This window comes from Sorex araneus, chromosome 6 (assembly GCF_027595985.1).
Source record: "Sorex araneus isolate mSorAra2 chromosome 6, mSorAra2.pri, whole genome shotgun sequence".
Taxonomy (NCBI): domain Eukaryota; kingdom Metazoa; phylum Chordata; class Mammalia; order Eulipotyphla; family Soricidae; genus Sorex; species Sorex araneus.
Genome location: NC_073307.1, coordinates 123,331,286 through 123,355,322, shown reverse-complemented (window position 1 = coordinate 123,355,322; position 24,037 = coordinate 123,331,286). Strand labels below are relative to the sequence as shown.

General features: G+C 52.7%; 1 protein-coding gene across 1 annotated transcript in view; it reads right to left on the bottom strand.

Moving 5' to 3' along the window:
- The window catches only part of SLC6A5 (solute carrier family 6 member 5), a 63,745-nt gene that overhangs the window by 14,060 nt on the left and 25,648 nt on the right, over window positions 1-24,037 (bottom strand). Inside the window, exons 7-12 of the mRNA XM_004607956.3 lie at window positions 19,219-19,353; window positions 17,112-17,215; window positions 15,671-15,795; window positions 7,785-7,897; window positions 6,778-6,909; window positions 5,698-5,797 (exon numbers count right to left, since the gene is read on the bottom strand). Of these exons, the coding sequence (XP_004608013.2) occupies window positions 5,698-5,797; window positions 6,778-6,909; window positions 7,785-7,897; window positions 15,671-15,795; window positions 17,112-17,215; window positions 19,219-19,353 (709 nt within the window). The remainder of the gene's footprint in view (window positions 1-5,697; window positions 5,798-6,777; window positions 6,910-7,784; window positions 7,898-15,670; window positions 15,796-17,111; window positions 17,216-19,218; window positions 19,354-24,037) is intronic.

Here is a 24,037-nt window from a genome sequence, read left to right as displayed (position 1 = left end):
CTCCAGCCCCACGTGCTCCTTTTTTGTTGATAGATCTTATGTGCTTTCATCTTAAAGTTTATATCAAAAAATCCACTCTGCTCTCCCCATAAAATGAATCCTGGTTCCTTTGGTGGCGGGCAGTCACTGGCGTTGCCCTGTCCCATGCCCACCAGCCCACACCCAGAGTGACGCCCGTCCTTGAGACCATCCACCCGTCTCAGGTCCTGCTGGCCACAGCCCTCAGGGAGGAAAGACCAGGTGTGTGTCCTAGAGTGGTCGATGCCGGGCTGGGGACTGGCCCAACGCGGCTTCTGTTTGCACAATGCCTCCTCACTGCGGACACCTGGTTCTGGCTCCTGTGAGCAGGTGGGGAACAGTCCTGCTGCTATGCCAGTGTGTGGGCAGGCAGGCCCTGTGCAGACAGCCCAGGGGCACCAGTGAGGTCCCCAAGGAAGCCCCCTGCCTCCTGCTCATCCCCAGGACAGGCTGCCCTGGCCGCCCTCTGCCTGTGTCACCTCCCTATGAGCCTGGACTGCTCCACACCACAGCCCGCCTGCGGGTCCCCTTGGCCTGCTCCATCCTTTCCACGGACCCAAACCCCTTAAGCCCTGCAAGCCTGTTTTTTACCTTTATTCTGGGGCAGAGGGTTGGAGTGATAGCACAGCGGGTAGGGCATTCGCCTTTCACGCGGCCGACCTGTGTTCGATTCCTCCGCCCCTCTCGGAGAGCCTGGCAAGCTACCGAGAGTATCGCGCCCACACGGCAGAGCCTGGCAAGCTACTCGTGGCATACTGGATATGCCAAAAACAGTAACAAATAAGTCTCACAATGAGAGACATTACTGGTGCCCACTCGAGCAAATCGATGAGCAACGGGATGACAGTGACAGTGACAGTGATTCTGGGGCAGAGGACCAAACCCCACGCCTTCATGCATACAAAGCACAAACTTGAATGTTGAAGCTGCGTTCCTGGCCAAGACCTAACCCTGGAACTGGAAGAACCTGGCGGCGCCTGAGGGCAGGCAGGGAGACAGACTCTGCGGGGCCTTGAGCCTGGGCGGCTGAGACCGTGGTGGAGAAGGGATGTTAGGGACAAGAAGAGCACAAGTAGTTAGGGTGTGTGTGCATGTGTGTGTGTGTGTGTGTGTGTGTGTATGTGTGTGTGTGAGAGAGAGAGAGAGACAGAGACAGAGAGACAGAGACAGAGACAGACAGAGACAGAGACAGAGAGACAGAGAGAGAGAGATGCCCCGAGATCCTCCTGGGCCTTGGCCAGATCCCCACTCAACTCTACTTTGACCCTGGTGGCCCTGAGCACTAAACTAAGGGGTACAAGCACAAAGCCATCAGGCCCTCACCTCGAGGCCAGGCATCACCAGGGGTGACCCCAGAGCACCCAGCACAGGTGAGTGTGACCCCTCATAATATGGACCTATATTGGGGCTGGAGCAACAGTACAGCAGCTAGGATGCTATTTGCCTTGCATGCAGCTGATCTGAGTCCAATCCCTGGCTCCCCCGAGCCCTGCCAGGAGTGAGCCCTGAGTGCAGAGCCAGGTGTAAGCCAGGGCTTCTCAAAGGCTAGCATGACAGTAGCAAGGGAACATGCGGCGAGCTCAGGTCTACTATTTTAGGCTCAACAAACAGACCTGGGGTTCAGGAAGTAGCTCACAACAGGTTCCTTATAACCAACTAGTCCCAAACCCTGAGGCCAAGGACTTGCCTCCACCAACCAGCCTTGCTCACCTGTGCAGTGTCGTGGCTTTTGTCTTCATGGCTCAGCCCCCTAACCCCATGGTACATTGGTCTCTAGGGGGTCTCTGGATGCACAGCCCCCCCGTCCTGTGCACCCAGAGCAGCCTCCTGGCATTAACCTACCCATAAGTCAGGCCAACACTCAGAGGGGGCCCTTCCCATTAGTGCCATCTCATCAGTATCTTGAAGTCCAAGCAACTCCCTCGAGGTGGCTCCCACTTTCACTCTGCACTGGGTCCCTCAGACGCCCCTCCAGTTGTGAGGCGCCCTCAGCTCTCCCCCCGGCCCGGACAGGCACCCCACCTTTGGTTCTCCAGGAGTTGGCTCGGAATTTCTGCCCTTTGGGTCATAGTAAACTGAACCCCACACCTCAGCCTCTACTTCCTGTTATATTCTAGGGCTCTGAGACATCCCCTTCTAGAGGTTTCCTCCTTTATCTTTGCGAAAGGGCACCCAGCAGGGACATGCACAGTTCTGAGCTCAGTACTGACATTTCCCGGGAGCTGAGTGGGTGACTCAGGAAGTCTCGCTTCCCAGGGGGCACACGGCAGGATGAAGCAATGAGTCAACCCTTGCATATTTACTCCCACCCCTGGACCTGAATGCATCATTCCCGAAAGAGTCTCTACTGCTGACTGTTTACAGAGCCCTAGTAAATGGAGTGGTGAGGAGAGGAGGCCTAATCTGACACCCCAAATCAGAGTGACATGTCAGGCAAGAATATGAGTGAAGAATAGGAATAGGAGGGGCTGGAGCGAGAGCACAGCAGGTAGGGCGTTTGCCTTGCACACAGCTGACCTGGGTTTGATTCCCAGCATCCCACATGGTCCCCTGAGCACTGCCAGCAGTAATTCCTGAGTGCACGAGTCAGGAGTAGCCCCTGTGCATCGCCACATGTGACCCAAAAAGAAAAAAAAAAAGAATAGGAATAGGGGACAGAGGGGCAAAGCAACAGTATGGTGGGGAGTGTGTTTGCCTTGCACACAGCTGACCCGGTTTGATTCCTGGCACCCTAAGTGGTCCCTTCAACCATAGCCAGGAGTGATCCCTGAGCACAGAGCCAGGAGTAACTCCTAAACAATGCTGGTTGTGCCCTCCCTAAAAATTGAATAGATGGAGATATTGGTGGTGGGGAATGTGCACTGGTGGAGGGATGGGTGTTTGATCATTATGAGATTATAACCCAAACATGAAAGCTTGTAACTATCTCACGGTGATTCAATAAAATTTAAAAAATTGAATAGAAATAGGGCAGGGAGAGTACTCAGGAACAAAGTGGAACTGAAATCTGTCCATTCTAGGGAGACTATTTGGAATTTGTTAGGGTTTTTGGTTTGTTTTCTTTTGTACTAATAGAAAAAGCCATGATCCAGCACGCAGTGGAACTGAGGAATGACAAAGAGGGACAGAGACCATCTGAGAAAGCTGATGCCCAGAGATTCCACAGGGGGATAGTCTGTGGGTGGGATATGAACAAGGAACCAATTCCAGTGGGAACACCCAACCCAAGGGGCCGCTGCACTGGAGAGCAGTGGGGAAAGGAAACCCTGACACCACAGGCAGATTTGGGTGGTGATTGTTCAATCCTGGCTTCCTCCAGACAGGAGCCCCGCCCCTGCCCCCAGTCCCCGCACCAGGGAAGCACAAAGCACTTCTTCAAAGGAAGTCTACTTTTTGCGTGAGTCTTTTCAAGACACGGTTGCCCCACCTGACTCAGAGTTCTGTGTTTAAATCTGGTAGCCTCAAACTCATGTATTGATTGTCTCGGGAAGGTTGGGGATCTGGGAGCTTGAAACAGCCATTTCCATCTGAATGGAAAACCTGGTGCTTCCCTCCCACCCTGCATCAGGAGGTTCTGGAAGGCTCCAGGCTGAGACTCTACCACTGCCTGGTGAAGGGGGGAGGGGTGCTGGCTGGCTCCAGTGATAAGGCAGAGCTCTGCACACCCACAGGCCTGGCCACACACACACATTCTCAGGACCTGTGTCTCTCCATCACATCTTCTGTTTTCAGGGACATGCTGCTGTGTCCTGTATTGGCCTAGAGCCGGTGCCACTGGACGTGATTCAGAAACCCTGTGATTCTGCACTGGGATGAGCATGGAGGCCGCTCTGCATGAGGGCAGCTCAGAGCAGACTTTCTGGCATAAACAAGTCAGGACCGTGTCCTGGCTCCAGTTCCCATGGCTCATGGGAGCCGGTTGTGCATACAAAGGGTGCAGAGATCACCTGGTAAGACACCCGCATCTCCCCTCAGCATAGTCACCTCTCCACAGAGGTGACTATGCTGGATTCGAGTCCCAAGAATCCCAGAATGCACACTGCCATAGCGCAGACGGGCAAGGTGAACGGGCAAGGGCAACTACCTGGAAGTTGGTTCCTGGGAAAAGACAAGAGTCCAGGTCTTGCTCACATGCTCCCTCCAGGCTGGTAAGACTTCCTAGGGATCAGGGAGGGGGGTGAGGGAGTCCCTTTTCTCTCGACAGCAAAGGAGGCCACCTATGAAGCTACTCCTCGTTGCATGGGCCCCCATGGTTACTAAGTCCAGGAGATCAGACGGTCCCTGCAAAGCAGCCTTCCTCCTCCGCCAGCATCTGTCCTGGCACTCACTGGCCTCCTGCTTCTAGGTGGTGCCTACTCAGATTTCTTTGATTCCTTTGATTCCTGTCTGAAATCCAAATCACAGAGGTCGAGAAACCCCCGAGGAGCGTCCCAGAGGGGGGCAGGTGAGAGCCCTCCCCACCCCAAGGGACCCAGCTCTGGCAGCCAGAAACCTCCACAACCCAACCCCCACAGCTCTCAAGGCCAAGCCTCACACCTGGTGAAGTCCTATGGGACTCAGGTAATGCAAAACTTTGTGACCGTGGACTCTGGGCTCAACAGGACCAGGAGCGGAGATCCTCTGCCTCCTTCCCCCAGTCTCGGGAGACCCAGGGGTCACGCCCATAAGCCACCTCCTGCCATTTCCAGATAATCTCGTCATCAGCCACCGTCCAGATCATATGGCTGCCTCTCCCAAAAGGGAGCATAACATGAGGCCCCCATAACCATGCCACCAGACTCCACGCCAGGCTGTTTCACAAGGGGCGCCCCAGAGGGGGGCAGATGAGAGCCCTCCCTGCCCCAAGGGACCTAGCTCCAACAGCCAAAAACCTCCACAAACCCAACCACCGCCATGCTCAAGGCCACTCCCCCACTCGGGCAGAGCCTCACATATGAATTAACATATTCCTGGACCACGTGGCCACTTTTGTGGCCGCGCAATACATCATAAAACACTCCCTACCCATTCTCCATAATTACCACACCACATTCGATGGGGTTCAGATAGTAGACAACAAATCATAGAGGGAAATATATATACATATATATGCATATATACATATTTTCAGATATATATACCAAAGCTCACATCATCCAAACTTTAACAACATGTTAGCGATATCCTATAGAATGTCTTAATGACTCCTGCCAAAATAGATCAATCTTCACACTGTTTCCTATATGAACACTTTTTTGTAAGCATGTTCAGCAGTTCTTCATAACAGACAATACAAAATATATTATTTCAGTTGTGTTTTGGGACAGGGATTGGGGTTTGGGATGGAAACATCCCAAATTTGGTGGCGGGAAAGTGTAATGGTGGTAGGATTGGTGTTTGAATATTGAATGTCATCAAACATTGTGAACTAAAACTTATAAAATTTAAAAAAATGTTTTTTAAAAAGTTATGTGGAGTTTCTGCCCGATTCAATCAGCTTAATCAATGGCTGAATAAATAGTAGTGCTCCTACATTATAAAAAAAAAAAGAAAGAAAGAAAGAAAAGAAATCCCCATGTAAGTAAAGACACAGCTGTAAGCGTTTCCTCGGCTGCTGCAAAGAGACCCTTTCATTGCTTCTGGCCAGACCTGCCTTCATCACCAGCTTCTCCCTTGACAGCCGCCCACGGATTCTCTTACCATATACATAGGATATTCCCACGAGCTCAAAAATGGCAATGATGACAAGGGCATAGGAGGCAGCATAGGTGTCCACGAGCTGAAACATGTAGATCCCACCCTGAGACATAGAAAGAGAGAGAGAGAGAGAGAGAGAGATAACATTATCCAGGGGTCTGGACTTGCCTTGGTCCCATCACGGGTGGCCAATCCTTCACCCCTGGGAGGGCTGGGTGCAAACAGGAGGTGCATCACCTGTGTTCTCAATGGCATAACCTACAGAGGTTTACCATAGTGTGCAGTATTAGCCAAGCAACTCACAGCCTATCAATAGAACAAGCACAGGAAAACGACCTGGCATCTTACTTGGGAGGGTCAAGAGCAGCATCTGAAGGTGTAGACATGAGTGCAGGCAGATGCCCTAGTTTTCACTTTTAAGGAGTAAGCAGAGTTTTCAACCTGTGTATCTGCACCCAAGTGCCCTTTCGAGCAGCCTGGAAATGCTTCCCATCCTTCTTGGCCCTACTCCTGCATCCTTCCTTCACTCTTAAAATCTCTTCTCTCCACAATGGTATGAGAGACCCTCTCCTTCCAATCCAGCATTTTACAGATGAAATAACCAAGCACCAAAGTACTGACCCGTTCAAGGTCCCCAAGACATCAAAAGCAAAAATGGTGCAGCGGGAGTGCACCTCTCAATTTACCAAAACGCACAAAACTACAAACAGCCCAAAGAGCTGGGAAACTTGGCTGCGTAATCAAGTGGAAATTTCTGCCATTGGTACATTTGTATTTCCATGTAGTCCATTTTATTCAAATAGGGCACACCTGCCTTGTTGGCTCAAGAAGGCGACAACTCAATTACGGAAGATGCTAGAAGCATCTGCCGAGGGAAGGTGACATACTTCCCTCTGTGGTCACAATCTCGAGGGAGCTGGCACCATCGATGTACACACAGTAGTGACCTGGCAGATTTTCCTGGGGACTGTGGCTACAGTCTGAGAGCGAAGGACAGAAAAAAGGATAGAAAGCCATCATTCCCCCACCCCCACCCCCGCCAACTGACCTGCACCCCAAACCTGTGCCCCAAAGGCCCTGTACCTGAGTAATCATTGGAAAGCCCATGATGAAGAAACAGACGCAGCAGCCCAGAGTGAAGACTGGCTTGTGTGTGCGGAGGTACTTGGGGAACTCATCGGAGATGGAGGTCACTATGGTCTCAATGGTGGCAAACTGAAAGGGGCAAGAAAAAACACATTTCAGAAGAACCACCCAACCAGAAGACCACCCGCACCCCCCCCACTCCCCATCCCAAAAGACGCCCTGGTTCCCATTGGGGAGAGCTGTGTGAGTTTGGATTTTAGGACTGCATTGTCTGGGTGGGGGGGAAAGGCTTTGGGGGCTAGAGCCTACAAGCACAGTGGGAGGAATCCAGGCAGAATATAGGCTTCAGGACCTGATAAAACAGGATTTAGGGCCTTTGCCTTGCATGTGGCCAACCCCGGTCCAATCCCAGAACTGCATATGGTCACTGGAAGTGACCCCTAAGCAGAGTCAAGAGCAGCCTTTAAGCATCTCTGGGTGTGGTCCCCCAACACCCCCACCAATAAAAAAAAATCAGAAACTGTGCTTCCAGCTCTGAGGGCCCGATACGCTATTCATCCACAAGGCATTTCAGCATCACTTTGTATTCATGAGATGTAAATTTGTCTTCTACTTGAGGAAAAACCCTCTTCGCACCCAACTACTAAACTCGGAGCACCTGTCAGCATGATTTGTAGGAGTCTCGGCCCCGTGGCAATTTCCCTTAAAACTGACTTCAAATTATTCTTCCTTATCCATCCCCACAGAATTTGTTTTGGCAAAAATGACATCAAAGCAGGAAGTACACAGATGAAAACTGGGTCCCGGGAATGCAGAGAGCACGGATAAAGGAGGCCATGTCAGCTCGCCTGGAAGTTATTCCAAGCCACCCCTTCCTCCACTCAGGAGACACAGAGCTACCACGAGGTGCACCCCTCCCGATACCCCCCACTGCAGGATGGACGCAAAACCCAGAGAGGTGCTGCAGGAGGGGCGGGGCGGGGCTAGACGGGGGAGGGGCTCACCATTGTGTCCAGTCCAAGAGTGAGCAGCATCAGGAAAAAGATGATGGCCCAGAAGGGGGAGAGGGGCAGCCTGGTTAAGGCTTCCGGGTAAACCACAAACGCAATGCCTGGTCCTGCAGGACACAAGAGAGATGGTTTCAGAGGTGCTCAGCTCCAGGCCGCCTTCTCCTGGAAGCTCCTCTTTGCATTCTTCTCTCCACAGGAAGTGATGACTTATTCCATGCCCTCCTCCACTCTTCTTTCTTTTTTTGTTAATCTTCTTTAACTCATAGTCATCCAGGCTCTCCATCAGACTTCAAAAGCTCTCTGAAAACAAATTGGAATGCTCTGCCACAGAGGCGGAGTGGGGCGGGGGGGGGGATGAGGTGGGGGGGGTGGGAGGGATACTGGGTTCATAAGTGGTGGAGAATGGACACTGGTGGAAGGATGGGCTCTCAAACATTGCATGAGGGAAAAACAAGCACGAAAATGTGTGAATCTGTAACTGCACCCTCACTGTGACTCACTAATTTAAAAAAATAATAATTTTTTTTTTTAAAAAAAAAGCTCTCTGAAGGCAAGACGCAGGAGAGTTAGGCCTACACCACAAGGAGCTCAAAGTTAGAGAAGTGAAGCAGAAGTCTGGACAGAGTCCAAGGGCATAGCCACGCTGTGTGTCAGAGCTGAGCGGGCAACCCTCCAATATAGGGCTTGCTGAATCACGTGAGTGACCCCCACCAATGGCTTTTGATAAAGAAGACATTGTAAAGGCTCTGCGGGGCATCCTGGTGAGCCTGGGACTTGTCCCAGTCATAGGCAGCTTGGCCATGAGGCCAGGTGGCCCCTGCCTGGGGCCCTACACTGAACAGCTGCTAGGGCCTGCCGGGTGACTCAGGGTGATGCAGGTAGAGGTCAGCATGTGGTACTGGGCCTTGACCTCAGGGCCTGGCACGTGTGAGGCTTGGGCTCCACCCTGCTGTACTACCTTCCCAGCTCCTGGAGACATCCTTCATTCTCACAACTAGGGTTGGGTAGGGTTGGGGAGACTGATTACCAATGTCAACTGGGCAGAGGGATGCTAAGTGTCCTTTAAGGCACAGGATCTCCCACACTGAAGAATGACCTAATGCAATGTCAACAGTGCTAAGAGTGCTGAGGTTCAGAAACCCTGTTGTTAGGGTTAGGCCACGCCTGCAACATGCCTGTCCCTGAGCAGCCTGTCCCAGTCCGACCCCTCCAGGGGAAGACACTGATGTACATAAAGCTTGACTCAATCTGACCTCTAGAATCTTGGCCCACAAAGGCCTCGGTAAAGATGACCCTAAAGCAATCTCTGCGGAGCTGGAGCAATAGCACAGCGGGGAGGGCATTTGCCTTGCATGTATGTGGCCGACAAGTGTTTGATTCCCAGCATCCCATATGGTCCCCCGAGCATCGCCAGAAGTAATTCCTGAGTGCAGAGAGAATGCACAGAGCAACCCCTGTGCATCACTTGGTGTGACCCAAAAAGAAAAAAAAAAAAGCAGTCTTTTCAACACCTCCCCCACCCCCACCCCAGTGATGTGCGGCGGGGGGGGGGGCAGAGGGGGGAGGGGGAACGGGGAGTAGTAAAGCATAGTGACAGGGTTCAAAGGGTTTGGGTTTACCGAATGCCCCAGAACGGATGACTGGTTGAGGAAACTTTGGTACATCTATACAATGGAATACTATGCAGCTGTTAGAAAAAAGGAGGTCAAGAATTTTGTAGTCAAGTGGATGGGCATGAAAAGTTTCATGCTGAGTGAAATGAGTCAGAAAGAGAGAGACAGACATAGAAAGATTGCACTCATCTATGGTATATAGAATAACAGAGTGGGAGACTAACACTCAAGAACTGTAGAAATAAGTACCAGGAGGTTGACTCCATGGCTTCGAGGCTGGCCTCACGTTCCGGGGAAAGGTCAACTCAGAGAAGCGATCACCAACTACATTGTAGTCGAAGGCCATGTGGGGGAAGGGAGTTGCGGGCTGAATGAGGGCTAGAGACTGAGCACAGCGGCCACTCAACACCTTTATTGCAAACCACAACAGCTAATTAGAGAGAGAAAACAGAAGGGAATGCCTTGCCACAGTGGCAGGGTGGGGTGGGGGGGAGATGGGATTGGGGAGGGTGGGAGGGACACTGGGTTTACGGGTGGTGGAGAATGGGCACTGGTGAAGGGATGGGTTCCAAACTTTGTATGAGGGAAGTATAAGCACAAAAGTGTATAAATCTGTAACTGTACCCTCACGGTGATTCTCTAATTAAAAATAAATAAATTTAAAAAAAAAAAAGGGTTTGGGTTTAAATGGTCTAAGTCATTAGTTGTGCAATCCTAGCCACGTCATTTAATTTCTCTACGCTTCCATGTTGCTTATCTCTCACACGGAGATGACAACACCCCCCGCCCCCTCGAGAGTGGTTATGAGAGAAGCAGGTAACTGAGCATCCTCCATACTCAGAACGTGGGCTTCCGCCAAGTGGGTGCAGAGCCTGAAGGTGCCGGCTCCGATTTAGGGTTTCCTAAGAACACAGCACAGGGTTCTTAGGTGGAGGCTGTCTGAGTCGCGCTTCTCCCCGCTCTCTGCCAACTGCCAGCCTTGCTGCCTGCCTCTGGGTCTCAGCAGGAAGACGCCTGCAGCCCTGGATGGTGACCCGCAAGCAGTGGTCAGCCTCCGCTCAGGGAAGACGGCACGAGAGTGGGCAGGGAGACTCGGGAGCAGGGTAATCCGAAGCCCGGGCACGTCCAGAAACCAGACACTACTGCACCTGGAGGAGGTTTATAACTCAAACCTAACAGTCCACTTTTAAACCGGAATTTATCAGGTTGTTAGTGCCTAGAGTTGCCGAGGGCCTTGGGGTATTTCAAACAGACAGCCCGGCATCTCTATGAGCCCGCTGCTGTCTGTGTTTATGGAGCAGACAGTGGAGCCGGTCCCAAAGGCTCCCTCTGCGAACTATAAAAGCCAAGTCTGTGTTAAACCACAGTTCAAACAAGTCCCGGATGCAGAACTCCATGGGAGCCGGGACAGTGCTCTGGTCCATCACGCAGACACAAGGCTGTGAACGGCCACCGCCAAGGACAGGACTGGCGACTTTAAATGAATTCTTCCACAGAGCTTTCTTGCTTTTGCAGGAAATTTCAAAATACTCAGCATGTCAACTGCCACCCTAAAGTACAACAGGCAGAAATGTCTTTTTATCTATGGTGACTGGGGTGTCGATTTTAAAAACTATAGGGGCCAAAGAGAGAATACACAGGTAACGTGCTTGCCTTGAATATGAGCTTCCAGAGGTTCAATTCTTAGCACTCACAGAGTCCCCTACACACTGCCAAGAGTGATCCATGAGCACAGAGTCGGCAGTAAGATCTAAGCACAGCGGAGAAAGGCCCCCAACCCCCAAACAAACAAACAAAACTATTCGTATTTAGGTCATTTTGTAGAGTTCTCTTTTTTACTCAAAAGAATAGTGGGGTTCCAGGAGACAGCACTTAGGGTGCAAGCCTACCAGGTCTCTGACTCAGCTTCTATTCCCAGCACTACAGGAGCCCTCGATTATTGCCAGGTGCAGACCTGCAGGTCCCCAAGCATCCCTAGGGGGTGACCCTGGTCGTCGCTGGCACTGCAGGGCTGAGCAGACATAGTATCCAGGACCCCTGGCATTGAGTTGCTGGCACGGTTGGCTGAGAACTCCCGGGAGAGCGCCTCAGTCTGCTAAGCACAAATATATTAAAAAAAAGATTATTGGAGCCTCCACAGTTTGCCCCAAAAACGCCACCAGGGGAGCATGTCAGGGAGACTCTAATCTCTCTGCTCTCCTGGAGTGCTCAATGAGCAGCCTTAGCCTTGGGCGCTGGAAAGCTGCTTCCCTACTCTTCAGATAGTGATGATGGTAATAAAACGTACAGGTAGACATTAAGGACCTGGGCACAGGGAGAACTCGGTCACCGCAGACCACTGTGACTCTTGCCATGAGATACGAGTCCAAAGGGACCGACTGTACAACCAGTCGCGTTGCCATAGCCCCAGAGGTCCAATAGTGAGCCGCCTTTCCCATGGGAACCATAAGGTATAGCTGATCTTGGGGGTAAAAAGAAAAAATTGGCAGAACTGCTTTCCTTAGGGTTCCAGAGAGATAAGGCTGCCCGTTCATGCAGCTGGCCTGGGGCTGGACCTCCAGCACCACATACGGTCGGCCAGGCGCCCCACCCACCCCCACTCCAGGGGTGATCCCTGACTGCAGAGCAAGGAAGGCCCCCAACAGCTGAGGAAGACCCCCAACCCCCAAACAAACAAACAAAATGATGCATATTTAGGTCATTCTGTAGAGTTCTCTTTTTTACTCAAAAGAAGGGTTGTGGGGTGCTGGGAGACTTAGGGTGCAAGCCTACCAGGTCTCTCACCCAGCTTCTATTCCCAGCACTACAGGGGCCCTCGATTATCTTTCAGTATCTGGATTGCAAACCACAATGCCCTGAGCACCACTGGGAGTGATCCACATTTTTTTTAAAAAAAAAAAAAAAAGGTTAATTCAACTATGTAAAACAATACAGAGATTTATCCAAAAGTGAAAGAATAGAACTTCCATATGAACCAATGATTCCAGTTCTTGGTATCTATTCCCCCCGAACACAAAAACATTTGTTTAAAAAGATACTATGCCACAGTGGAGTACTACGGCAGTGTTCGGAAAAATGAAGTCATGAAATTTGCCTGTAAATGGATGGACATGGAGGGTATCATGCTGAGTGAAATGAAGTCAGAAGGAGAGGGACAGGTATGGAATGACTGCATTCACTTGTGGGATATAAATATTAATATATTAGAAGATTAATATCCAAGGCCAGGGAAAGCAGGGGCCAGGAGGGCTGGTCAGTGGTTGGAATCAACCATAACTGCATGTAGGGCAGATGGTGGGTAAAATCGAGAAGGGACTAGTACGACAATAACAGCTGGAAATTATCACACTGGACAAGAACTGAGTGTTAAAGTAGGTAAAGAGATATACCTGATAATCTTTCAGTATCTGTATTGCAAACCACAATGCCCAAAAGGAGAGAGAGAGAGAGAGAGAGAGAGAGAGAGAGAGAGAGAGAGAGAGAGAGAAGAAAAGCACCAGCCATAGAGGCAGGCTGTGTGTGTGTGGTGGGGGGGGTAAAAGGCGTGGGTGGGAAACTTGGCGACACTGATGCTGGGAAATGTTCACTGGTGAAGGGATGGGTGCTGGAATCCTGTATGACTGAAATCCCATCATGAACAGCTTTGTAAGGGTCTATCTCTCAGTGATTCCATTTTAAAAATTTAAAAGAATAAAAGATGCATGCACACCTATGTTCCTTGTACCACTTAGCACAGTAGCCAGGCTACATAAAGAACCCAAAGTTCCAGCGAGGGAGGCACAGATAAGAAGTTATGGTATATATACACAATGGAATACCGTGCACTCACAGGGGAAAAATAAACATGCACTGAGCAGCAAATCGGAGGGAACTGCAGGGTGTCATGTAAAGCAAAATAAGTCAAAGGGAGAACAAAAATTCCGGATGGGCTCATGCTTCTGTGAAATAAACAGAGAGACCAAATGAGACGGTAGTAATGAATGATAACAAGTTCTTGACTCTGGGCACTTGGGCGGTGAGGACTGAGCACTCACTGTACAGCAAGTGGTGCGCTGGCTTTGCATGCTGCGGACCACGGTTTGACTCCCAGCACCCCATATTGTCCCCTGAGCGCTGAGCTAGGAGTAAGCCCTGAGCACCGCTGCACCTGGCCCCCAAACAAGCAAACAACATAAGCATCACTGTACCCAAAGACCACAAATGCTAACACTCCTGTGAGCCATGACTGCACCAATGAAAGGTTTTTTAAATGAATAAAAATGAGAATATTTTTTAACATATGGAGATGAATTCAGATAGCAGGGGTGGTTGGCAGGTGTCTAGGGGGGCATGTCTCTCCCCAGGTGTGAGAGTGAGGCCCGTGGGCCCTGCACCAGGGCCAGTAAGCCACTACCAAGTGTTGTTTAGCACACTGGCCCCTGGCAGAAATGCTCTTTCCCCTGTGAGAGTCAGAAGTGGAAAGATTCGGAAAGGGGGCGTTTCAGAAAAACACAGCCATGGACGATGCTGCTTGTGCAAAGGAAAAACCAATTTGTTTGGGCTTTAGAGACAGGAGCTTTCCTGGGGCAGGGCCGCGCCGAGAAAAGCTCAGGCGTGAGGCGCAGTGTCTGGGCAGCCTTAGCTAGCGGCGCCCATTGAGCTCAGACACCGCAGATTCCCTAGAAAGTGGGCCAAGGCCTACCTGCTGTGGTGACCTGCCAGGCAGGAAGGAGGCCATTTGGGGTGACACAAGTGCCCCCACCCCTTGCTTTCCCCCTGCCCAGACGAAAACTCTCCCCTCTCCCGTGACCTTCCCTGGCCCCGCTGGGAGTTGGAGACCCAACCCGGGATGGCTTCTGCAACTCCGTGCCCTCCCTGCTCAGAGCCGAGCTTCCCGGGGCTCGCAGGCCTGTCAGTTCTTCAACCGCTGAAGCAGTCATTAATTATCTGTGGGGTGCTCGGAGAAAGCTGGCATCGTTCCCCCCACCTCCTCCCGAGAAGGTGACATTGCTGGAGCTTAGTTCTCACCGGTGCTCCCGGCTGAGCTGCAGCCAGCCCAGAAAGGAAAAAGAAGAGCATCAGAAAGCTGCTCTCAAAAAGGGAATGCCCTGCCACAGAGGGGAAGTGGGGTGGAGGGGGAGGGGTGGGGTGGTGGGAGGGATGCTGGGACCATTGGTGGTGGAAAATGGGCCCTGGTAGAGGGATGGGTACTCGACCATTGTATGGCTGAAACACAAGCACGAAAGTTTATAAGTCTGTAACTGTACCTCACAGTGATTCACCAATAAAAAAAATTAAAAAAAAAAAAGCTGTTCTCAGAGGCAGACTCCAGATAATCTGGCACCTGTAGTCCCTTCCCCACAGCTCCAGGCAATTCCCTCATTACCTCATCCTATAAACATCTGACCAGGGTTAGATCCCCAGCATCCCATATTGCCCCCTGAGCACTGCCAGGAGCAACCCCTGAGCATAGAGGCCAGGAGTCACTCCTAAGCAGCTCTCTGTGTTGCCCTCAAACAGAACAACACCAAAACAACGTCCAAATCCCTTCCTGAACGGAGCTGAGGGGAGAAAATATAGAGCTCGAGGCAAATATGCAATATGCTGCAGAATGCTGGGTGAGGAATGTGGACTCAATGAGCAGACAAGGAGCATGCGCTGAAAGGTCAAGAGCACCGGACAGCAGTTAGCCAGCAACGCGGGGATCGCCAGCAGAGAGAGAAAACATTCATTCTACATCCCGTACCCAACCCCCACCATCCAACCCTCTACGCTCCAGGAAAAAAAAAGGTGCCAGGATGCACCGCTGAAGCAGAAGCCCCGGGAGCACAGTGACATGACCTAGGGGAAGGACTGTGTCAGGAAATGCTTGCGCCACGCCCTGGGTTTGGGTTAGGCAGGAGCACAAGGTTGCTACAGGAACTCATCCATTTGTGGCCAGGTAGCTCCAAGGCCTCTACTGGGCCCTTACTTGTTCTACACAGGTAACAGACGAGTCAACCTCACGTTCTCATGCTGCGGCTGAATGAAGAGGGGGAAGAGAGAATCAAGAGAGGCAAGGGTGATGGGAAAGTGGTACCTAGCAGCACCTCTGGTTAGGGACCGGCCGGCTCCATCTCTGCAGTGGCAGCGTCCTGTTGAAACCGGTCTCTGTTCCTCTGAAAACGGGGACCCAACCCCGCCCCGTCCTCTTACAGGGGACCGGCGTCCCAACACAGCCTCTATTCCGGGCTCCTGACGTGAACCTATTGCCCGCCTGGCCCTGCTGGGGCGAGCACCGTGCAGTACCTTGGTCGGCCACGTTCTCAATGTTGACCTTGCGCTCGTTAGCCATGAACCCAATCACCGAGAAGATGACGAAGCCGGCAAAGATGCTCGTAGCACTGTTGGTGCAGGTTACGATGAGAGTGTCCCTGGAAGGGAGGGATGGGCTCGCCGTTAGGTGCGTGCTGTGTCAGTGGACAGGGGTGAGGAAGGGCGGGCTGCCTGTATGCCTGTGGGTGGGTGTACACAGGCTCGTTGTTCATACGTGTGCACTGTCGGCTGGCCCTGTTTCTTTTACTCTCGGACTGAATTTATGACCATAGACCCCTGTCCCCGGTTGATTTTAAGAGCACCCCAAAAGCTGCCTAAGTGCTCCCCTGGGGCCAAAGGTAGTAAAGGAGCTAAGGCACTTGCTTTGCTCACAGCCCACTAGGGTTGGATTCCCAGATCCCAACACGCTGAGCACTGCCAAAATTAATCCCTGAGCTCAGAGCCAGGCTTAGCCCTGAGCACCTCAGGAGAGAGAGACAGAGACAGAGACAGAGAGAGAAAAACAGAGAAAAAGACAGGGAGAAAGAGAGCAATACAGAGAGATAGAGAGAGACAGAGAGAGAAAGAGAGATGCGGATAGAGAGACAGAGAGAGACAGACATAGAGAGTCAGAGATGGAGAGAAAAACAGAAAGACAGGGAGAAAGAGAGAGATACAGAGAGATAAAGAGAGATAGATACAGAGAGAGACAGAAAAGAGAGAGAGAGAATGAGAGAGATGCAGAGAGATAGAGAGACAGAGAGACAAACAGAGAGACAGACAGAGAGAAATAGACAGAAAGACAGGGAGAAAGAGAGAGACAAAGAGAGAAACAAAGAGAGAGACAAAGAGAGAGAAAGATGGGGCTGGAGTGATAGCACAGTGGGTAGGGCATTTGCCTTGCACTCGGCTGACCTGGGTTCGATTCCCAGCATCCCATATGGTCCCCCGAGCACCACCAGGGGTAATTCCTGAGTGCATGAGCCAGGAGTAACCCCTGTGCAACACCAGGTATGACCCAAAAAGCAAAAAAGAAAGAGAGAGAGAGAGAGAGAGAGAGAGAGAGAGAGAGAGAGGAAAAGATACAGAGAGATACAGAGAGACAGAGAGAGATACAGAGAGAGAGAGAGAGCTCACCTAGTTCCCGCTGCAGAGCTAGCTCGATGGCTGAGTGGATGGTCTGCATGCAGGAGGCCTAGGTTTGATTCCCACCCGCACACCACGTGGTTCACCAAACACAGACAAGGAACAGCCCCAGAGCACTACGTGGTGTGGCCCCCAAACAAAACCATCTCCCCTATCTGTCCTGCCCAGCTCCTGGTGCAGGGAGGTGTCTCCTCAGTCAGGTGAGGGCTGAGATGTGACATCAGTGCCGCCGACTCATCCCCTGCACTGCCCCCAGCCAGCCCGGGGCCCCGAAGTGTCTCCATGTTACCTGTAGCAGTTGTTGTGAAACTTGTTGTAGGACGAGAGAGTGATGAGGCCTCCCCAGGCGGCAGACAGCGAGAAGAAAATCTGAGTGGCAGCATCTTTCCACACCTGCAGAAGCAAGCAGGGAGAAGGTTCAAGGTCACGGGAGGAGGCTGGTCCCGGGGGCATGTCCTCCCGCCCCGGGAAAGGTGCCTGTGGCAGACAGATAAATGACAAAACGTCCATCCGTCACAGGCTCCGGAAGTGGGCCGGGCACTACATGTCCTGGGAGAGGCGACCCCCATTCTGATCAAAGGGGAGAAACGCCACAGATCACGGGTGTGTGTCCTGCTGATGTGATACACAGGGGCGAGCCCTTCGGTGGCTGGACAAGTTGCAAAAAAAAAAAAAGCAATCTGCAGAGGTTGGAGCGGTAGCGCAGTGGGTAGGGCATCTGCCTTGCACGCAGCTGACCCGGGTTCAATTCCCAGCATCCCATATAGTTCCTCGAGCACTGTCAGGAGAAATTCCTGAGTGCAGAGTCAGGAGTAACCCCTGTGCATCACCAGGTGTGACCCAAAAAGCGAAAAAAAAATAAATCTGCAACTGCAACATATACTGATGAAAATGAAATAAAACACTTTTTGGGGAGGGGACCGTTGAGTGGCACTTGAGTGACCCATGCTAGTGCTCAGGGGACCATATACATTGCAGGGTATTGAACCCAGGTCAGCCACAGGCAAAACAAGTGTCGTAATAACCCCTGTACTATCTTGCTGGCCCCAGGAAATCTGCTTTTGTTGTTGCTTTGTGGCTATATTTGGCAGTTCCCAGGGGTCACTTTTGGCTCTGCACTCAGGAATTATTCCTGGTGGTGCTCAGGGGACCATTGGGGATGACAGGGATGGAACCCAGAGCAGCCACGTGCAAGGCAAGTGCCCTACCTGCTGGACTATCTCCCCAGCCCCAGAAAAGCGGTTTTCATAAAAAAAATAAATAAGGGAGACAGAGAGATGAGATTGCTCCACATGGGGTCAGAGAGTTAGAGGAGGGGGGACGTCATGTTTTGCATGTGCAAGGCCCAGAGCTGTGATCCCCAGCACCAAAGCACGTGCCCTGAGCCACCACCTACCCTGGCGGCCTCAGAGTCCTGTCGGGGAGGCCCCCTCAAAAAAAAGTTCAAAAGAGGAAAGTGCCTTTCTCTACCCGTTCCTTATTCATTTGTGCTACCTGGGATGTTGATGTGATGGCAGGAGCACTAGCAGCTACATAGAAGCTATTCATGGAGGGTGGTGGGACCCAAATAGGAGCCTGAGCCCCTCTTACATTACCGAATCACCCCATCTCATCTGAGGAGCCCCAGCGGGCTGCCTCAGCACCTGCGCATCACTCAGCTTTGATCTCACCGCCCCCATCTGCAGGCTTTCTGTGTCTCACTTAATCCCCTCTGTGTGCCAACTTCCTCCTAGACAATCCCTCCTTCTCCTCGTGAGGAGCATTTCAGAGAGGGTCTTTCAGAGTCACCCCGGGCTCCCCGAAAAGAGAAGGTGCAAGTGCGTGCCTTGGGGCTCCGGCATTGAAATGCGTCTAAACACTTTCAAGGATAACCGAAGTGGCGGTGTAAGTGCTGTGATTTTCCAAACAGCGCGGGGCCCATCGCCCTGCACACTATAATTAGTAACGGATAAGTGGTGTGAAGTGGCCCACAGCCATTAAGGGAATTTCATCCTTCGTGCCAGCCACTTCTGCAACCCCGGATGTAGGACAACTTATTCCAGAAAACCTGAAACTCCCCGGCGGCTCTTTCCTGGGAGGCGTTTCCTGAGTGGGCTGGAGTCAGGGCTCAGACAGTCGGACACCGTCGGGCATGCACAGCCCACGGCACCCCGTACTCTCCAGCGCACCACTGGGCGTCACTCTGATAGCCCCCAGCACTTCTGGGGAGGCCCCTTGGAAACAAACGAAGAGGGTTTCCCGGGTGGGCGTGTCCTGCCCCAAGGTCATCAAGGGCTTGTGAAGGTGGAGGGCAAGATGCCCTGTGAGGCACTGTGACCCCGTCGACCTTCGAGCGCCCCTAGCAGCCCCCCCTCCACCCCCCAACCCCGTAAGGCGTCCATGAGCTTGTCATTCACCGTGGCATCCGTGAGCTTCTCCCACTTGGGGGTGATGAAGTACCAGATCCCAGCGGCAGCTCCGGGCAGGGTGACCCCTCGGATGAGGAGGATGACCAGCACGACGTACGGGAACGTGGCCGTGAAGTACACCACCTGCAAAAGCCATCCCGCAGCTGCACTGGGCAGGCGGGCCAGCGTCCCCGCCCCACGCTGTCCCTCGCCCCTGCTGGGGAGGTATCTGGGTCATGTCTCCACTGCCCCACCCCACCCCCACCCCACCGTGCACCGGGGACACGGGAGGACACTGAGACCAATGCGGAGTCAGAGAAAACCAGGCTAAATGTCTCTGCGGACACAGGCAGGGCTGTGGGGTGACTCAGCTTGCAGGGCGGAAGGCAGAGGGGAGGGGGAACCGAGGGCAGGGAACATTACCCCCTACCCCTGCTGAGGGTCCCCCGTCCCTGGAGGAGCCACTGAGGTTAGGCAGCCCCTCCTCCTCACCCCCCACTTCATCCAAAGCTGGAGACCCCGGGTTCCACCATTCAAGGTGAACTTTTTTTCTTTTGGGGTCACAACTGGCAATGCACAGGGGTTACTCCTGGCTCTGTACTCAGGAATTACTCCTGGCGGTGCTCAGGGGACCATATGCGATGCTGGGAATCAAACCCAAGTCGGCCGCGTGCAAGACAAACGCCCTACCCACTATGCTATTGCTCCAGCCCCGAGAGGTGAATTTCTTTAGCTTAAACCCCCTGTCCAGGTCTACGCAGGTGCCCCAAGAGCAGCGGGGAGCTGAACAAACCGGGATCGACACGCACTTAGGTTGAAGAGTCTTTGCCCTTCAGCCGAGCAGCTGGGAGACCCTGGGTGAGCCCTGTTTCCACATCTGTAACCTGGGGGCGAGAGCACCCTTCCTGGGAGAGACCGTGAGGATTCTGCAGGTTCCTGTGGGTCACGGACCCCACACGGAGTCCTCACTTCCTGACAGGTAGATGTTTGGTGTGGCTGAGCTCAACAAGCCCTGGTCCAGGGTCCCGTGGCTGCCGGCCCTGGGCACACAGACCCTGGGCCTCTCGTGACCTACAGGACTCGGGACAATGGAGACGGGGAGAAGGGACAGTGCTCCAGCACCAGGGAGGCCATCAAGGGTCTATGGAGATACAGACTGAGGCCCAGAGGCCCAGGAAGGGCCAGGAGGGGTGGGAGGGCACAACTCTGACGCTCACCCTAAGGGTGCCCCAGGCTTGAGGCTGGGTTGACAGTCTGGCAGCAGGGCTGCGAAGGAGTCTTGAGCGTCCGCCTAAGGATGGATCCTGGGGGGCAGGGTGGAGAACCCCTGGGGTTGTGACACCAGCAGACCTTGGAACATTGTGACCGCCCTGGGGGCTCCTTCCTGCCTTCTCTGTCCTCAGGGTGCCTGCAGGAGGCCTTGGGGTCCGAGGTTCGACAGAGGGGGCGGGGTCACCATATTCCAGTCCAGGCTGCGTGGGAGCTGGGCCACCACGGGAAGCACCTGCCCCCACTGAGGCTCCATGTGGATATGAGGCCGTGGGAGGCGCCCAGAGGGGACGAGCCATGCCAAGCAGTGTGGGCCCAGGGACACTGGCGACAAAGCCTGGTCTGCACCAGGGCCCGAAACTCACCAAAAGAGAGACAGATGCCCGCAGCTCCCCAGCCGTTAGTCCCCAAAGGACAAGAGAAGACTCTTGGGCAGATGAGGTGAAGCTGCCGCCCCCACCCTCTAAACCCTGCTCTCTGGGGTGGGCTCACAGAGATGAGCACTGTGGGCATGAGCTGCCCCCATCACCATCCTCAGTCCCGGAAGCCGGGGTCCCCGAGGGATGAAGAGACCTGCAGACACTGGCATGCAGCTGGAAGCGAGGGCTGCCGGGCGCTCGTCAGGGGGTGGAGCAGACTGTGAGACTGGGGGGAACTTGCTGGGGAGGGGACAAGGGGAAGCTGAGCCTAAGATCTAAGTCTCCGGGACATTTCCTGAAGCCTTTGGGGTAGGTCAGTCAACACAACAGACACGCTGGTAACGCCCATTGTAGCTCAGACTGACCATCAGTGTGAGCTTGCCTGTGTATCTGTGTCCTCACAAGAAGGGAACAGTTGCACAGAGAAAGGGAGAGCAGGGGGCGGGGCAGAGCGCGGGGCCTGCTGGGAGGGCAGGGGGCAATAGGCATGTCAGAGGGTTGGCGGGGACAAGGACAGTAGAGACAAGGGCCAGGGGGATTGCCCCATAGCTGGAAGACTGCTTCATGAGCGGAGGGGAGAAGGCAGATGGAATAGAGAAGGGATCACTAAGAAAATGATGGCTGGAGGAACCAGTTGGGATGGGAGATGCATGCTGAAAGTAGATAATGGACAAACGTGATGATCTCTCAGTGTCTGTGTTGCAAGCCATAATGCCCAAAAGTAGAGAGAGAGTATAGGGAATATTGTCTGCCATAGAGGCAGGGGAGGGTGGGAAAGGGGGGTATACCCGGGATATTGGTGGTGGGGAATGTGCACTGGTGGAGGGATGGGTGTTTGATCATTGTGAGATTGTAACCCAAACATGAAAGCTTGTAACTATCTCAGTGATTCAATAAAATTTAAAAAAATAAAAAAGAGTGTGGGTGGGACAGGATGGGAAGACAGGAGCAAGAGAACAGCCGAGAGAGTTCCCACTAGGAGCAGCAGAGTCTGCTGTGGGAAGCAGAGGGAGGAAAGTAATAGGGGCAGAAGGACGATCGGGTTGAGCCTTGTGGGGCCTGTACTCTGTGGGAAACGGGGCATGTCTGCGGGGAGCTGGGTAGGAGACTGGCAGTGTCTTATCCTTTTCAAACCAGTCGCAGCCTGCAGCCAAACTCCTGGCTGATCTGAAAATGTGGCATTTTCACTAGCCAGTTGCTATGTTACAATTCTCCTGCAGGGGGCGCTATAGAACCACAGTGGCCTGGACTGTAATCCTGGAAGATAGGGGCCGACAGCGGCGTGTGTGGGTGATATCACTGGACCAGCTGGGGAATCTGGAGGATGCGGAGAGTGTGTGCAGGGAGAGCCCACAGAACCTCCAAACGGGTGGGGGTCAAAGAGAGCACTGGGGTCAAGGAGGCCCCCAAAGTGTGGGCCTGAGCAGCTGAAAGGCAGAATTGCTGTTGCCATGGGCTGAACCCAGTCTCCATCAGGACCAAGCTCCTTCTGTCTGGACCCAGACCTGCCAGGGTCTCCTAGTCTCTCCGCAGCAGGAAGTCTCCCCCAGTCACGCCTTACTGGGGCTGGCCCTCTCCCAGCCACATTGCCTCTCCGCCTCCCCCCCTTAAAGTGTGCAGGCAGCAAAGCCCTTCCACACAGCCGTGAAACCCAGATCAACAGATGTCCTGCAGGAGAAGGGCCCCCTCGCCACGTGCGACCCCTCCAACACAGCCACAAGCTGCCAGACATGGGTACAAAGCAGGTAGTGTGAATGTGTATGGGGGAGGAGGGCTCTGCCAATGATTTCTCAGGACATAATTTTTAAAAACCCACAGATTTATAGATTTCAAGAAGTTTCTCTGTCACCAGTCCTGAAAGCATTACTTTTGGACCCACTTTGTCGACACAGAAACTGAGGTGATCATCTGATAAGACTGTTTTCTTCTTCTTCTTTTTGGGTCACACCCGGCACTGCACAGGAGTTACTTCTGGTTCTGCACTTCAGGAATTACTCCTGGCGGTGCTCAGGGGACCATATAGGATACTGGGAATCAAACCCGGGTCAGCCACGTGCAAGGCAAACACCCTACCCGCTGTGCTATTGCTCCAGCCCCGATCTGATAAGACTTTTAACAGGGCACTGATACAGGCGTAAGGATTGCCGGACCCACCCCCACCCCCTAAGAGAAGCTTCAGCAAGAGCCAAGGACTGTGATAAAGACATGGAGGAGACCCCCAAAAGTTTCAAGCTCTTTCCTTTGGCAACCACCCTAGCAACGGACTCTTACCTAGGCAGAAAGCCTCATATGAGGGCAGCTTGGTAGAAAACCTTTAAAACTCAGTTGGGCAAAAAAAGTGTGCACACATGTGTTGCTGCCTGTGTGCAGGCAATATACTGCAGGCACATATTGCCTGAGCATGTGCGCTGTCCTCTCCCCTCCTCTCCCCTTCCTCAAAAAGCTCTAAATGAAAACTCTTTAGTTTCCCTGCTTTCCTCTTACTGAAATTCTTTTCTGGAATGGAAAAGCGACAAACCCAAAATGTCTGGGTAAGGCCTAGGACTGACTTTCCTTTTCCACAAAGAGCAATTCCTTGCTCCAGCCTGAGTCCGTGGCTGTCCAAGAAACCGGATGGAGGTGATCATCTCCCATGCCGGGCAGAACAGGGGGCTGTCCAGGTGCAGCTGATGGCTGCCATACGGGGCCAGTAGAACATGATGTCCGTGCCATGTGAGGTCATAGCAGACTTCTCCAGTCTTAGATCTCCCAGGCCAGAAGCTAGAAATTGAGCTTCCATATGACCCCGCAATACCACTTCTGGGAATATATCCCAAGGATGCAAAAAAGCACAGTAGAAATGACATCTGTACCTATATGTTCATTGCAGCATTGTTCACAATAGCCAAAATATGGAAACAACCCAAGTGCCCTAAAACAGATGACTGGTTAAAGAAACTTTGGTACATGTATACAATGGAATACTACGCAGCTCTTAGGAGAGATGAAGTCATGACATTTGCTTATAAATGGATAGACATGGAGAGTATCATGCTAAGTGAAATGAGCCAGAAAGTGAGGGACAGACATAGAGGGACTGCACTCATTTGGAGTATAGAATAACATCACATGAGGCTGACACCCAAGGACAGTAGATACAA